The sequence below is a fragment of the Carcharhinus amblyrhynchos genome, chromosome 14 (assembly GCF_965287045.1).
Source record: "Carcharhinus amblyrhynchos chromosome 14, sCarAmb.v2.hapA, whole genome shotgun sequence".
In the NCBI taxonomy this organism is placed as follows: domain Eukaryota; kingdom Metazoa; phylum Chordata; class Chondrichthyes; order Carcharhiniformes; family Carcharhinidae; genus Carcharhinus; species Carcharhinus amblyrhynchos.
The window spans coordinates 70,194,935-70,212,478 of record NC_137337.1 but is presented as its reverse complement, the minus strand read 5'-3'; the positions used below and the strand labels follow the sequence as shown (position 1 = coordinate 70,212,478).

The 17,544-nt window shown below is 45.5% G+C and overlaps 1 protein-coding gene across 1 annotated transcript in view; it reads left to right on the top strand.

Moving 5' to 3' along the window:
* ttc9 (tetratricopeptide repeat domain 9) overlaps positions 1–16,980 on the top strand; it is a 75,208-nt gene extending 58,228 nt beyond the window's left edge. The window contains exons 2-3 of the mRNA XM_080202053.1: positions 2,826–3,008; positions 15,093–16,980. Coding sequence (XP_080058179.1) covers positions 2,826–3,008; positions 15,093–15,172 — 263 coding nt within the window. The 3' untranslated portion in view covers positions 15,173–16,980. The remainder of the gene's footprint in view (positions 1–2,825; positions 3,009–15,092) is intronic.
* The last annotated feature ends 564 nt before the right edge of the window (positions 16,981–17,544 follow it).

Here is a 17,544-nt window from a genome sequence, read left to right as displayed (position 1 = left end):
TACAAAGCAAGAGACTCCCTGATTGGCCCTTAATCGGGGAGCTCATATTCTAACAGGACAACCTCAATTGCCTGATTAAAGTCATTACAACTCTGTTCTTTTGTTTCCCCTGCCAAAATAAACATATCACTTTGCAAACTGTTTGAACCCCTCTCGTAACTTGCTTTTGCACCTATTTTAGTGTTATCTGCAAATCTGACTACAGTACATTCACATCCTTCCTCACAAGTCATTAATATATATTGTAAACAGTTGCAGTCCCACACTGATCCCTGTGGAAGTCCACTCGTTAGCACTGCTGCCTCACAACGCTGGGTTCAATCTGGCCTCGGGTGACTGTCTGTGTGGAGTTTGCACATTTCCCTTGTGTCTGCGTGGGTTTCCTTCCACACTCCAAAGATGTGTACATTAGGTGGGCATTGGTCATGATAAACGCATAAGGTTGTGGGAATGGGGCAGGGGAGAAGGCCTGGGTAAGATACCCTGTCAGAGAGTCAATGCAGACTTGATGGGCTGAGTGGCCTCCTTCTGCACTGTAGGAATTCTATAATTCTATGAGAGATCACCAAACTGGAAAAGAACCCCTTATCCCCATACACTGTTCCTTACACATTAGCCGGTTCTGTATCCAAAAATTGCCTATATAGAAGTCTTTATCCTTATACACGTGGCATCATGCTATGCAGACCTATCTGCTTGGCCATGTGATGAATCATTCGTTAGCCTCCCGTAGATGCTATCACTGTGTAAGATTGGCAACCCCTCTCGGCCACACCAAATATTGCAGCAGACATTTTCCTCAACTTCCTGTATCTGTAACAAGCACAACTTGCATTTATGTGGTGCCTCATTGAGGAAGGCCTGCCCGCAAGAGCTGCTGACCACGTCTGATTGGCCAAATATGGCGAGTACCATTTGACTTGTAACTTTTTTTTGAAATCCTTCTGCTGTAAACGCTGTGCCAGTGTCTAACGCTAAGGATGCCACAGATAGCAAAAATCTGCCTCAACTTGTCAATGGTGGCCATGTCCATTGTAACCTCCATTAATTGAACATCCAACCATGTTAGCTATTATGAATTAAGGGGAGGCAGTGGTCCAGTGGTATTGTCACTGGACTGGTAACCCAGGTTCTGAACATAAGAACATAAGAAATAGGAGCAGGAGTAGGCCATCTAGCCCTTCGAGCCTGCCCCGCCATTCAATAAGATCATTGCTGATCTGTCATGGCTCAGTTCCACATTTCCGTCCTCTCCCCATAACCCTTAATCCCCTCTCTTATCAAAAACCCATCAACCTGCGTCTTAAAAATATTTAGCGAGGTAGCCTCCACCACTTCAACGGGCAGAGAATTCCAGAGATTCACCACCCTTTGAGTGAAGAAGTTCCTCCTCAACTCCGTTCTAAACCGCCCCCCCCCTTTATCTTGAGGCTGTGCCCCCTCGTCCTACTATCCTTTCTGAGCGGGAAGAGTCTCTCCACCTCTATCCTATCCATCCCATTCATCATCTTATACGTCTCAATGAGATCTCCCCTCATTCTTCTAAACTCTAACGAGTACAAGCCTAATTTATTCAGCCTCTCCTCACAGCTCAACCCCCTCAACTCCGGCATCAGCCTAGTAAACCTCCTCTGCACTCCCTCCAAGGCCAAAATATCCTTGCGTAAGTACGGCGACCAAAACTGCACACAGTACTCCAGCTGCGGCCTCACCAATGCCCTATACAGCCGCAGCAAGACCTCCCTACTTTTATATTCAATCCCCCTCGCTATGAAGGCCAGCATCCCATTCGCCCTCCTGACCACCTGCTGCACCTGCAAGCTGGGTTTTTGCAACTTCTGGGTTCGAATCCCACCACAGCAGCTGAAGGAATTTGAATTCAATGAAAAAACAAATCTACAATTAAAAATCTGGAACATTGTTGTAAGAACCATCTGATTCACTAATGTGCTCTGGGGAAGGAAATCTGCCGCCCTTATTTGGTCTGGCCTACATGTGACTCCAGATCAACAGCAATGTGGTTGACTCTTAACCTCTCTCTGAAAAGGCCGAGCGAGCCACTCAGTTCAGAGTCAACTAGAGATGGGCAATAATTGCTGGAACAGCCAGCGATGCCTACGTCTCATCACTGTACAAGTAAAAATTGGAAACTAATTGTAAAACTCCAGCACAAGAGGTGCAGCCTTTGGGCTTAGTGCAGAATCATGAACATTTTAAAATTTCATTCCTAGGATATGGGGGTTGCTGGCTGGCCAGCATTTATTGTCCATCGCTAGTTGCCCTTGTTTGGAGGGCAGTTGGTGTGGCTCTGGAGTCACATGTAGGCCAGACCAGGTAAGGATGACAGATTTCCTTACCTAAAGGGCAGTATTGAGCCAGATGGGTTTTTATGACATTATTAAGTAGATACTTAATTCCAGATAATTTGTATTGAATTCAAATTCCCCCGTTTGCCATGGCGGGATTTGAACCCTGTTCCCCAGAACATTAGCTCAGAATTTAGATTTCGTCCCACAGTCGAAGATATGCGGGTTAGGTGGATTGGCTATGCTAGATGACCCATTAGTGTCAGGGGGACTATTTAGGGTAAATGCCTGGGGTTATGAGGATAGGGCCTGGTGGGATTGTGTTTGGTGCAGACTCGATGGGCCGAATGGCTTCCTTCTCACTGTAGGGGTTCTATAATCGCCTCCCCTGTCAAAATCACTGTACACACAACTTCTTGTTTGAGATTCGTTTTTGTGTCAGTGCTCCAGTATGTTACTAAAAAGTTCTAACAACTGATTCCTTGTGTTCTTTCTTTTTCCCTTCATCTTTCTCAATAGCTTGCTTACTACAAGCAGAACTGGTGAATTATGAACGAGTAAAGGAATATTGCCTCAAAGTCCTCAAAAAGGAAGGAGATAATTTCAAAGCCCTGTATCGCTCTGGTGTGGCTTATTACCATCTTGGGGATTACGATAAGGCTCTACATTACCTGAAGGAGGCGAGGAACCGAGAGCCAGCAGGTGAGCAGGTTTCCTCTTTACTCTGTGCAAAGTGTTGGTTCATGTGGAATCAGGGTCGCCAACAGTGATTAGATGTATTCCTGGAACTTTCATCAGATGACTTGCTCCCATGTTCCCGCCATTGGGCAGCACAGTGGTTAGCACTGCTGCCTCACATAAGAAATAGGAGCAGGAGTAGGCCATCTAGCCCTTCGAGCCTGCCCCGCCATTCAATAAGATCATGGCTGTTCTAAAGTGGATCAGTTCCACTCTCCTGCTTTCTCCCCATAACCCTTAATTCCCTTGTCTATCAGAAATCTATCTACCCGTGACTTAAATATATTCAACGAGGTAGCCTCCACCACTTCAACGGGCAGAGAATTCCAGAGATTCACCACCCTCTGAGTGAAGAGGTTCCTCCTCAACTCCGTTCGAAACTGCCGACCCGCCCCCCTTATTTTGAGGCTGTGCCCTCTAGTTCTGTTTTCCGTTCTAAGCGGAAAGAATCTCTGTACCTCACAGTGTCAGGGACCCGGGTTCAATTGAGTGGATTGACTGTGTGGACTTTGCACGTTCTTCCCATATCAGTGTGGATTCAAGTTGAAAGTTGAAGTTTATTTATTAGTCACAAGTAGGCTTATAGTAACACTGCAATGACGTTACTGTGAAAAGCCCCCTAGTCGCCACACTCCAGTGCCTGTTCGGGTACACTGAAGGAGAACTTAGCCAGTACACCTAACCTGCACATCTTTGGATTGTGGGAAGAAACCAGAGCATCCAGAGGAAACCCATGCAGCCGACACGGGGAGAACGTGCAGACTCCACACAGACAGTGACCCAAGCCGGGAATCGAACCCGGGTCCCTCGCAATGAGAGGCAGCAGTGCTAACCATTGTGCCACCGTGCTGCCCAGTTTCCTCCGAGTGCTTCAGTTCCCGCCCACACTCCAAAGATGTGCAGGCTATGTGGACTGGTACATGGGTGAAATTATGGGGATAGACTGAGGGGAGAGAGTCGGTGCAGACTCGATGGGCTGAATGGCCTCCTTCTGCACTGTACGGATTCTATGAACACGTCCGTCCTTGCTGTCTCCCTGCACCAATTGGAAAGCAGAAGGACTTATTACCCAATTGGATAATTGGAATTGTCACCCAAATAACCCCCAACCCCAATCATTTTCATTATTTATATATCTGCTAAAGGGAAATGTTCATGGAAAATTGAAGAATTTTTTTTGAAGTCCCAGATGATTTTTCTCCAGAGTCACAGTGTCCTAGAGATTACTGTCCAATTCATAGTGACTCCAGGCCAATCCTGGAGGTTTGGCAGCCCTAGTGCAGACATGTGCTCAGTTAAGCATATTCTTCATTTTACGGTGGCACAGTGGTTAGCACTGCTGCCTCACAACGCCAGGGACCAGGGTTCGATTCCTGACTTGGATCACTGTCTGTGCAGAGTTTGCACATTCTCCCCATGTCTGCGTGCGTTCCTCCAGGTGCTCCAGTTTCCTCCCATAGTCCAAAGATGTGCAGCTTACCTGCATTGGCCATGTTAAATTGCCCCTTAGTAACACAAGATGCATTGCTTAGAGGGATTAGCAGGATAAATATGTGGGATCACGGGGATAGGGCCTGGGTGGGATTGTAGCTGGTGCAAACTCGATGGGCTGAATGGCCTCCTTCTGCACTGTAGGGATTCTATGATTAGGAAATCGGCATAAAGACACAGGGTTATTAACCCACATTTTCTATCAAAAAGAGCAAAATAATCACCCTCACATTTAATTTGTACCTCAGGTTTAAAATGTACAGGTAGGAAGTCTGAATATAGAACCCTGCTTTGCTATTGAAGGACGTACCCTCTACATAGTATTGTGTTTTCTAATGCACAGTATAAGCCCAGGTCAGTGCACCATCCAACTATCTAAAGGCCAACTCTCAGTCAAAAGACATTTTTTTTTCACATTTGTAGTCACCGCAAATGCAGCATTCTTTCTGTATCTGTCTCAGAAAAATAACTTAATTGTCAAGGGAAGCCTCCTTCCTACTCAAAAGTATCGGTTGACAAAGTATGGATAAAGACGATGAGGCAAATGAAAGGTACCATCTGCTTACTGCTTTGCAATATTGTACTTACAGAGGGGAAATAGAATTCGCACATGGAAGATGTAGAATACTAATATTCAGCCTGGGGTCCCCAGATACTGGAGTACATTGTATTTTTGTCCCTCTCATCAGGTTTCTGTACCTTTACTTAAAGTTTATTTATTAGTGTCACAAGTAAGCTTAGATTAACACTGCAATGACATTACTGTGAAAATTCCCAAGACGCCACACTCCGGTGCCTGTTCAGACACACTAAGGGAGAATTTAGCACAGCCAATGCACCTAGCCAGCATGTTGTTCAAACTGTGGAAGGAAACTGGAGCACCTGGAGAAAACCCACACAGACACAAGGAGGATGTGCAGACTCTGCACAGACAGTGAGCCAAGCTGGGAATCAAACCCAGGTTCCTGTTGCTGCGAGACAGCAGTGTTAACCACTGTGCCACCATGCTTTACTTGTCGACTTATTCAGAGGTTATTTCTGTTAGATTGATAGAATCCTGACAGTGCAGAAGGAGGCTATTCGGCCCATCGACCCATCAACACTGACAACAATCCCAGGCCTTCTCTCCATAAGCCCACATATTTACCCTGGTAATCCCCCTGATGTTAAGGGGCAATTTAGCATGGCCAATCAATCTAATCTTTGGAGTGTAGGAGGAAACCATACGGGCACGGGGAGAATGTGTGTGGACTCTACACATACACAGTCACCCAAGGCTGAGATCAAACCTGGGTTTGTGGAACTGTGAGGCAGCAGTGCTAACCACTGTGCCACCATGCCGCCGGTTGCTAAGTATTGCGTCAAAGCAGCCACATTCTCTACATTGGTGATGCTGATTTCCTTTGGATTGCTGGCATTGACTTTAAAAATACAAGTAGGCGTTCTCTTGGACTCTTTCAGCATTTCCAGGAGATCCTTTAAACGTTTTTAAAAATGACTAACCTCAGGGAGGCAAAGACTGCAAAAAGACCTGTGGAAAGCGATGTTTACGAATTTGGAAAAAATCCATGTGAGCGAAATGGTTTCAATGCACCCTGGGCTGTTACTGCCCCTCGTTTATGAAGGGATTATGAAGTTACAGGAATAAAGAGGAAAGAGAAAGTGAAATTAAGCCATGCCTATGAGCCCAGCTTACGGAATGTAGCAGAAAATGCGTCACTGATTTGATTTGATTAGATTTATTGTCACATGTATTGGAATACAGTGAAAAATATTGTTTCCTGTGTGCTTTACAGATAAAACATACCATTGACAGAGTATACGGGGAGAGGAGAGGGTGCACAATGTAGCGCTACAGTCATAGCTAGGGTATAGAGAAAGATCAACTTAATATATGGTAGGTTCATTTGAACGTCTAATGGCAGCAGGGAAGAAGCTGTTCTTGAGTCAGTTGGTACGTGGTCCCAGATTTTTGTGTCTTTTTCCTGACGGGAATAGCCTTTAATTATTTCTTTCATTCTCCTTTGCAGACTTCTGCAGTGTTTTTCACATGAGATGCCTTGACATGCAGGTGTATGGGTGACATGGTGGCACAGTGGTTGGCACTGCTGCCTCAGAGCGCCAGGGATCCGGGTTTGATTCCCCGCTTGGGTCACCGGCTGTGTGGAGTCTGCACATTCTCCCCATTTCTGCAGGGGTTTCCGCTGGGTGCTCTGGTTTCCTCCAAGAGATATGTTGGTTAGGTGCATTGGCCGTGCTAAATTCTCCATCAATGTACCCAAACAAAGTGTGGCAACTAGGGGATTTTCACAGAAACTTCACTGCAGTGTTACTGTAATTGTGACACTAATAAATAAGCTTTAAACTTTAACGTAGGGGGAGGCTCAATCGTTTTGGTGCAATAGCAGTAAGTTTAAGACCTGCGCTGTTTTGCAGTTAGGCTCTGATGCTGAAGCATCACTTTTTCTTTCTACATCCTTTTGCATAAATCAGTATGAAATATCAGCTATAGTCCACAGGGCGTTTGGAAATCTATTTACTTTGGGTCAACCTGAGCACTTGAAGGAAAGTACCTGCAGGAGCAGGGGGCTGATTTTTGTCAGATATTTAAATTGCATCTTTCTGCTTATGCTGTGATTATTATTCAACCTTCGATAAATAAGACATGAGGAATGATCAGCACCAGCGCTGTAGCATGTGAGAGAATGCTGAAATGCATTTTTGCTCTTAAAATAATATTTTGCATTTTCTATCTTCTACACAAACCTGCACTTTCAGCAGCTTTTATATTTAACCATCCTTGTGGGGAGAGCTAGAGGGAAAAAAAACACGTATCTTGCACAATCTCAGGATATTCGAAGCCTGGTCATCAATTAAATAATTTGAAAGTATAGTTGTAGCGTGCAATGGTTTAATTCATGTGTGTTAGTCTGATCTGTGTTCACCGTACAAAACTGTTTAGGCCTGTGGATGGAGGTAGTGAGCTTAAGTGACTGACATCAGAAAGAAAGTTCCGGAAGACTGACCTGGATTCTGGCTGAGAGAGATGTGCAAAGAAATCTTTTAAGTGCTGAGATATTTTAAAGTATTACAAATAAAGCAGGTATAAATTTAGAATTAATGTCATCTCGGCATTGTTTTCCTCTCCCACACTTGCTCTAGATTCAAGGCAGACTTTTATCTGTTCCCTTGGCGAGGTTTTCCCTAAACAACTTACTAAACTGTTAGCTAAGGCTTACAGCTTGAGGGGCGCCACTCCACATCAAGCACGGCTAACCAGGAGTCTCTCCCACTCTTACCACGTGCCACTGGAGTGTGTTGGAAGAATTTTACAGGTTGATACTCAACCTGTTTGACTGCATTACGAAGGCACCTTCCACGTCCATCAAGCCCTGGGGTGGTGAAGGTAGTCATGATGTGGAGATGCTGGTGCTGGACTGGGGTAAACACGGTAAAAAGTCTCACAACACCAGGTTAAAGTCCAACAGTTTATTTTGTAGCAAAATCCACTAGCTTTCAGAGCGCTGGCTGCCCCTTCGTCACATGAGGTGAGGGGCAAAGTTTAAAGGAGATGTACAAGGCAGATTTTTTACACAGAGGGTAGTGGGTGTCTGGAACTCGCTGCCTGGAGAGGTAGTGGAAGCGGGTACGGTAGTGACTTTTAAGGGGCGTCTTGACAAGTACATGAATAGGATGGGAATAGGGGGATATGGTCCCCAGAAGGGTAAGGGGTTTGAGTTAAGTTGGGCAGCATAGTCGGTGCAGGCTTGGAGGGCCGAAGGGCCTGTTTCTGTGCTGTAATTTTCGTTGTTCTTTTGTTCTTTGAATCACACGCAGACACGGGGAGAATGTGCAGACTCCGCACAGGCAGTCGCCCAAACCGGGAATCGAACCTGGGTCCCTGACGCTGTGATGCTATCCAACCTAAAATTTCACCAGTCACCATCGTGGGATTTGAACCCACATCCCCAGATCATTATCCTGGGTCTCTTTGGATTGCTAGTCATAAGAACATAAGAACATAAGAACATAAGAAATAGGAGCAGGAGTAGGCCATCTAGCCCTTCGAGCCTGCCCCGCCATTCAATAAGATCATGGCTGATCTGTTGTGGCTCAGTTCCACTTTCCCGCCCTCTCCCCATAACCCTTAATCCCCTCTCTTATCAAAAACCCACCAACCCGCGTCTTAAAAATATTTAGCGAGGCAGCCTCCACCACTTCAACGGGCAGAGAATTCCAGAGATTCACCACCCTTTGAGTGAAGAAGTTCCTCCTCAACTCCGTTCTAAACCGCCTCCCCTTTATCTTGAGGCTGTGCCCCCTAGTCCTACTGTCTTTTTTGAGCGGGAAGAGTCTCTCCACCTCTATCCTATCCATCCCATTCATCATCTTATACGTCTCAATGAGATCTCCCCTCATTCTTCTAAACTCTAACAAGTACAAGCCCAGTTTATTCAGCCTCTCCTCATAGCTCAATCCCCTCAACTCCGGTATCAGCCTAGTAAACCTCCTCTGCACTCCCTCCAGGGCCAAAATATCCTTGCGCAGGTGCGGCGCCCAAAACTGCACACAGTACTCCAGCTGCGGCCTCACCAATGCCCTATACAGCTGCAGCAAGACCTCCCTACTTTTATATTCAATCCCCCTCGCTATGAAGGCCAGCATCCCATTCGCCTTCCTGACCACCTGCTGCACCTGCAAGCTGGGTTTTTGCGACTCATGCACAAGGACCCCGAGGTCCCTCTGCACCGTCGCCTGCTGCAGTTTTTCGCCACATAAGTAATAATCCTTCCTACCATTATTCCTACCAAAGTGGACCACCTCACACTTGCCAACATTAAATTCCATTTGCCATTTCCTGGCCCATTCGCCCAGCCTATCTAGATCCTTCTGCAGACTCTCCACACCCTCCGCACAATTTGCCTTTCCCCCAATCTTGGTGTCATCAGCAAATTTCGACACCCTACACTCGGTTCCCTCCTCCAGATCATCTATATAAATGGTAAATAGCTGAGGCCCCAGCACCGAACCCTGGGGCACCCCACTAGTCACCAACCGCCAATCCGAATACAATACCACTATGCCTCCCTTTCTAACCAAGCTTTTGGTCATCTGACCTGATGGGTGGAATTCTCCAAAACAAAAAGCTACTAACTGTGAGAAAACAGGAGTGATCTGCGCTGATCTTTCAGGTGCACTCCACACCGCAATCGTCCCACACTCAGTCACTTTTTCGGAGAAGGGTGAGGTACCTGCCAGTACTGGGGCAGAGTGGGGTGGTGCTTAAACATGCTGCTGAGTCCAGCTTCAGAGCACTCAGGCGCCATTTTACAGGTGCACCTCGATCTCACAGTGCACTGGGAGACCCCCTTCCTTCTCCCCACAGATGTAAGGAGCCCCCCCCCCCCCCCACATTGGCAGCATTTGCCCGCACCCCCTCCCCAACATAGGTCACTGGCATTGGAGCCCTCCTAATATGCCCCCCCATTAGGACACCCAACATGATCCACCCCTGCATATCCCCCCGCCCCCATCATAGACCCCAACCCTTGGCACTGCCCTGGCACACTGGTGGTGCCCAACTGGCATGGCCAGGGTTGCATGTGCGTACTTGCCCTCAGCATCTACGGGGATAACGTACGATGTTACTTCTATCTATTCCATAACTTGTTAAATTCTTCATCCTAAACATACAGTTGAAATGTGTGAACTTCTGTCTATTTAATGGCTGCTGTCTGAAAATTGAGAGATTCGGGTTTTTTTTGTTAACGGGAGGAAGCTGTTCACCAAAGTTTTTTTTCGAAGAGGTTTTGCCTGAACACTTTTTTTTGTGTCTCAGTAGCATTCCACAGGCGAACTGCGGAGATGAAGGGATTTGAGGAGAGATTGAACAGTTTGGGTTTACACTCGCTGTAGTATGAAAGGATGAGAGGGAATCTGATTGAGATATATAAAATTCTAAAAGGGATTGAGAAAGTAAATGTAGACCGAATGTTTCCCCTTGTGGGACACTCACGAGCAAGAGGTCACAGGTATAGGTTGCAGGGTGGTAGATTTAAAGCTGAGATAAGAGGAACTACTTGTCGCAGAGGGTGGTGAATTTGTGGAACTTGCTACCCCATAGCGCGGGGGAGTCTGAATCATTGACTGGTTTCAAGGAGACAGATATATTTCTGATAAAAAAAGGGATAAGGGGAACAGGCGGGGAGGTGGAGTTGAGACCAGGGAGAGATCAGCCATGATCTAATTGAATGATGGAGCAGGCTCGAAAGGCTGAGTTTGCCCACTACTGCTCCTAATTCCTATATGACCAATGAGTGGACGTGCATTTGACACCAGTGATTTTCCTTCATTTTTTCCAATCCAATATCATATACCAACCTCTTTTTATCCTATACTGTGATCCAAGTAGGATTAATGATTTGTAAAATGAGAAGGGTCCATCATGGATAAGCACGCCTGCACCAGGCTCATTCCTCTCAAATTTCTATAGGATATATTAGCCTAAGGAACACACCAAGGCTCCTTAAACTGCATTTTCCAAATGCGTGACTGCTACCATCCAGAAGGACAAGGGCAGCAGACACATGGGAGCACCAGCATCTGAACACCATAGCAGTTAGGACAGATGCCTCACAATACCAGGGCCCCAGGTTCAATTCTATCCTCAGGTCACTGTCTGTGTGGAGTTTGCACAGTCTTCCCATGACTGTGTGTGTTTCCTCCAGGTGCTCCGGTTTCTTCCCACTCTCTAAAGATGTGCAGTTTAGATGGATTGGCCAGGCTAAATTGTTCCTTTGTGTCCAAAGATGGGTGGCATGGTGGCACAGTGGTTAGCACTGCTATCTCACAGTGCCAGGGACCGGGGTTCGATTCCCACCTCGGGTCACTGCCTGTGCAGTCTGTACGTTCTCCCTGTATCTGCGTGGGTTTCCTCCAGGTGCTCCGGTTTCCACCCACAGTCCGAAAGATGTGCTGGTTAGATGGATTGGCCATTCTAAATTTTCCCTCAGTGTACCTGACCAGGTGCCGGAGTGTGGCAACTAGGGGATTTTCACAGTAACTTCATTGCATGTTAATGTAAACCTACTTCTGACAAATAAATAAACTTTAAAGATGTGTTGGTTAAATGGATTGGTCGTGGTAAATGCCCTGCATTATGGGAATAGGGCAGGGATATGGGCTACAGTAAGATGCTCTTTCAGAGGGTTGATGCAGACTCAATGGGCTGAATGGGCTCCTTCTGCACTGTAGGAGCTCTGTGCTTCTAGGAAAGCTCCTCTCAAAGTCACTCACTGTTCTGAATTGGAAATATTTTCACTGTTGCCAGATCAAAATCCTGGAACGCCCTCTCTAAGAGCACCATGGATGTAATATGCCTCAGGGACTACACCAATTCAAAGAAGGCAGCTACCTTCTCAAGGGAAATTTGCAAATGGACAATAAATGCTGGCCTAACCAAAGAAGCCTACATTGCATGAATGAAGAAAAAGCACTTTTCATGGAGACAGGAAATCTCCCATTCAGACGAGTCTGCCAGCTATCAGATATTGCATATAAATTTCTTGGCCATTATTATTACTGTGTTACAGTCACAGAATGGTTTCCAGCACAGCTGTGCCTATACCAAACGAGCAATCCACCTAGTGTCACTCCCCCACCTTGTCCCCGTGACCCTGCACATGACCAGCACGGTGGCACAGTGGTTATCACTGCTGCCTCACAACGCCAGGGACACAGGTTCGATTCCCAGCTTGGGCCACTGCCTGTGCGGAGCCTGCACGCTCTCCCTGTGTCTGCGTGGGTTTCCTCCGGGTGCTTCGGTTTCCTCCCACAGTCTGAAAGACTTGCTGGTTGTTGGGTACATTAGCCATGCTAAGTTGTCTCTCTGTGTACCCGAATGGTGCCAGAGTGTGGAGGGGATTGTCAGTAACTTCATTACAGTGTTCATGTAAGCCTATTCATGACAATAATAAATAAATAATTCTTCTTTTTCAGATAATGGTACAAATTCCATTTGCAGAAAATGTTGGAATAACTCAGTAGGTCCAGCAGCATCTGTGGAATCAGCAGGAGTCAAATGGACTTGAAATATTAATCTCTTTCTCTCTCCCCAGAGGCTAATTGGAGGAGGCTTTGACATACTGAACCAGTAATTCAGCGACCCAGGTTCAAAGTCCATCACTGTAGATGGTGAAATTTGAATTCAATTAAAGAAATCTAAATCTAAAAAGTCTAATGACCTCTGTGAAACCATTGTCGAATATCATTAAAAACCCATCTGGTTCACTGGTGTCCATCGGGTGAATGTGGCTGTTACTAGGGGGCATAACTGTGGTAGGAGATAAAGGAGGGATGTCCGAGGTGCATTCTTTACTCAGAGAGTGGTTGGGGTGTGGAATAGACTGCCTGCTGTGATAGTGAAGTCGGACACTTTAGGAACTTTCAAACAGTTATTGGATAGGCACGTGGAGCACACCAGAATGATGGGGAGGGGATAGCTCGATCTTGGGATTGGACGTAGCTCGGCACAACATTGAGGGCTGAAGGGCCTGTACTGTGCTGTAATGTTCTGTGTTTCTATGTTATGATTTATTATTTGATTTGATTTATTATTGTCACATGTATTAACATACATGAAAAGTATTATTTCTTGCATACTATACAGACAAAACATACTGTTCATAGAGAAGGAAACAAGAGAGTGCAGAATGTAGTGTTACATCTGAGCTAGGGTGTAGAAAAAGATCAACTTAGTGCAAGGTAAGTCCATTCAAAAGTCTGACAGCAGCAGGGAAGAAGCTGTTCTTGAGTCGGTTGGTACGTGACCTCAGAATTTTGTACCTTTTTCTCATTGGAAGAAGGTAAAAGAGAGAATGTCCAGAGTGCATGGCATCTTTAATTATGCTGGCTGCTTTGCCAAGGCAGTGGGAAGTGTAGACAGAGCCAATGTTACATGTATTGGTGTACAATGAAAAGTATTGTTTCTTGAACACTATATAGGCAAAGCATTCCATTCATAGAGAAGAAAAGGAAAGAGTGCAGAATGTAATGTTATAGTCATAGCTAAGGCGTGGAGAAAGGTCAACTTAATGCGAGGTAGGGCCATTGAAGTACCTGATCGCAGCAGGGAAGAAGCTGTTCTTGAGTCGGTCGGTACATAACCTCGCACTTTTGTATTTTTTTCCCGATGGAAGGAGGCAAAAGAGAGTATGTCCTGAAGGGAAGTGTAGACAGAGTCAGTGGATGGAAGGCTGGTTTGCATGATGGACTGGGCTTCATTCACGACCCTTTGTAGTTCCTTGCGGCCTTGGACAGAGCAAGGGTCATACCAAGCTGTGATACAACCAGAAAGAATGCTTTCTATTCTGCTTCTGTAAAAGTTGGTGAGATGTACAGCTGGCATGCCAATTTTTCTTAATCCTCTGAGAAAGTAGAGGCATTGGTGGGCTTTCTTGTCTATAGTGTTGGCATGTGCTGAATTTGCCTATGGATAGAAGTTGAATGAGGGGCAAAAACACATTCCATGTATAAGCAATGAGCAAGTACTGAATCCAGCCTGTAGACATGTCCCATCCTTACCTGGTCTGGCCTACATGGGACTCCAGATCCACAGCAATGTGCTTGACTCTGAAATGCCCTCTGCAATGGAGCATAGTTCGGGATGGACAATAAATGCTGGCCCAGCCTACATCCCATGAATTAATAAAACAGCCATGAAGAAATGCAGAAAAATAATCAAAAAGCATTAGACATTTTAGATATAGGTTTTTTTATTGAGTTCAATGTCTGGTTATTTGGATGGTATCAAGGGCAGATGCTTATTCTAAACTAAAACTAATCTAAATTAAACTAGTACTTGTCTTTTTTTTATTCATTCATGGGATATGGGCGTCGCTGGCTGGCCAATGTTTATTGCCCATCCCTAGTTGCCCGAGGGCAGTTGAGAGTCAACCAGTTGCTGGAGTCACGTGTAGACCAGACCAAGTAAGGACGGTACCAAAAGAGAAAATGCTGGAAAATCTCAGGTCTGGCAGCATCTGGAAGGGGAGAAAAGAGCTGCCGTTTCGAGTCCAGGTGACCCTTTTGTCAAAGTTAAAAGGCACAGAAAGTGGGAAATATTTATACTGTAGGGTGAGAGAATGAAAGATGAGTCATAGCCACAGAAACAAGGAGAAAGGCTGCTAATGGCAGCCCACAGAGAGAATAGAAGGCGTGAATGGCCAAACAGCGGAGAAGCTGAAATCAGAGGGTAAACTGTGACAGATGGAGACGTGGGGGCTGGGGGAATGAGTGGAAGAGAGGTAAGGACAGCAGATTTCCTTCCCTAAAGGGCATTCGTGAACCAGATGGGTTTTCTGACAATGATTTCATGGTGATCATTAGTTTCTTAATTCCAGATATTTCTTATTGAATTCAAGTTTCACCATCTGCCAAGGCAGGATTCGAACCTGAGTCCCCAGATCATTAGCTGATTTTCTAAATGAACAGCCACTAAGCCATCGCCTGTGTAGACTTGCTCACTTCCATTCACATTCTCTTCCTCTTTAAACACAGATACAAATGTAATCAGATACATCCAGCTGGCAGAAATGAAGCTCAGCAGATACTCGCAGAAGGAGAAGGAAGCGATGTAAAGGGATCCGACACTCCAAGGCACGAGGACACAGTGGGTGCGGCGACTGGTGGACTCCCCGCTTCACCATCCACCTGGATTGGAAAGCTTGCCTGCACAATGCTCACTCTGGTTTCTCAGTTGAGGAACTTCAGAGGTGACGTTTGGCATTTGATGCGAGCAGAATTCGCTGGAAAGCCAGTCCCAAGCTGTGACGTCATTACAAGACTTTCGACAAGCTTTGTGAGGGCGTTTTCAATTGCGTCGCTCGTGAAGGAAGGCACCATTTAAAACACCCCACCTTTCAATGAGCATCGACACACATTTATCGAGAAAACAGGAATGGAGAGAGAAGCACTTTTTTGCAATGACATCACAGCGGTCCCACAAATTGGACACGGGATGATTGTCTGAAAACAACAGACAGGATCCAAAACATTTTAGCAGCCTTGTATATTTGCACTGTCATTTAGCCTTGAAAGGTTTAGGGATAGAGGGAGAGGTTGAGAGTTGCTACTAATTAAACTAGTTAAAATAATACACGTTATTATATTCAGATTTGTACAGTGGGAGGACACAAATATCGATGACTATTATCAATTTTGATAAACATGCTTTAAATTAAAAGAAATATATATATATAACTTTTATTGAAGTGGAATTAGATGTGAGCATTGAGCATGCAAAACTCACTGGCAAGAAAGAAGGGCGGAAACATTGTTTGCAATTACTCCGAGATTGCACCCTAGTGTACAAATACATAAAGCACTTGTCTTGTGATGCTCGATCACTTTAGCGGAGAGATTGAAACAATTAAACCAACCAAAAGTGCATTTGGAAGCTGGAGAAATGTGCGGGGGGAGGGGTCGAGAGAGAGAGAGAGAGAGGGAAAGTATTTTTTTGATAGAAGCTGCCACATAACAATGGATGTTCTTAGGTCTCACCATTAGTTGCTATGGTGATCAAGTCCATTAGCAGCCGCGCGGTAAGCAGAGTTGTGTGTTCTAACACAGTAGACTTTGAATATCTTGGGACTTAAGGATGTTGATCTATCCACTGGTGGTGAGACTTTGCGTGATAGCTAACGCTCACAATTTCATTAGTAAGTCATTGACTTTGAAGTGTTGTTTTAACGGTTTGCCAGGCTCGCCACTGTATCTGGCGCGTGGCAGGCCGAACCATCCATTAGTGAAATGGCAAGTCAAATGCCGCACTTGCCAGTTTTCCAAGAACTGGACGACGGATTCTGCTCACTCGTGTTGCGAACAGTGCAAAACATTTTCAGAATCCACTGCGTGCAGTGGTGCCAAGAAAGTGTTATCGGAACAGAACGTTGCTGGAAATTGCAGAGTGAACATTTGAAAGACGCAAGGTAATGTTGTAGACGGGACCCTTGACCACAGCAGCTGGACATTGGAAGTATTTTCTCCCCCCCCCCCACTGTTTCAAACTTCCGACATTTGCAAATTTTCTTTCCATCAATGTATGTTATAGTCGGGAAATACCAGAGAAAAATAATTGCAACATTTATACATCAAATAATACATTATTAAAGAAGATGATGCACCTGGATGAGTATTTGCTCTGTAATCCCGGCATTAGTCATTTTGAGGTATGCCTAATGCTGAGCGTAGGGAGAAATAAGTATATTCCTGACAAAATGTACACGGTTGAACAGGCTGATATTCTGAGATGACTTCTCTTATTGATGTGGAGAAGCTTACGTTGGACTGGGGTGGGCGCAGTTAGAAGTCTCACAACACCGGGTTAAAGGCCAACAGATTTATTTGGAATCACTAGCTTTCAGAGCACTGCTCCTTCATCAGGTGATTGGACACACTGAAACACTGGCCTGAAGAAGGAGCAGCGCTCTGAAAGCTCATGATATCAAATAAACCAGTTGGACTTTACCCTGGTGTTGTGAGGCTTCTTACTGTTCACTCATTGAAACAGGAACTAAGTTGCTTCATATTTTGATCCCGATTTGAAGATGAAGAAATGGACGTTCTTTGAAAATTGTCTGTAAGATTTTACATTCAAAGTGTTTTGGAGTACTCATTCCTCCCCCCTCAAAATTATTAAGTACACTGACATCTTTCCCCAAATGTGTTCACAAACAAAAGAGAGAGTCTCGCTATCGGCACAGTGCTTAGCACTGCTGCCTCTCAGCGCCAGGGACCCGGGTTTGATTCCTGGCTCGGGTCACTGTCTGTGTGGAGTCTGCACATTCTCCCCGTATCTGTGTGGGTTTCCTCCAGATTCTCCTGTTTACTCCCACGATCTGAAAGACATGGTTGAGTGCATTGGCCGTGCTAAAAATTCTCCCTCAGTGTACCCAAACGGGGGCCAGAATATGGCAACTAGGGGATTTTCACAGTGACTTCAATGCATTGT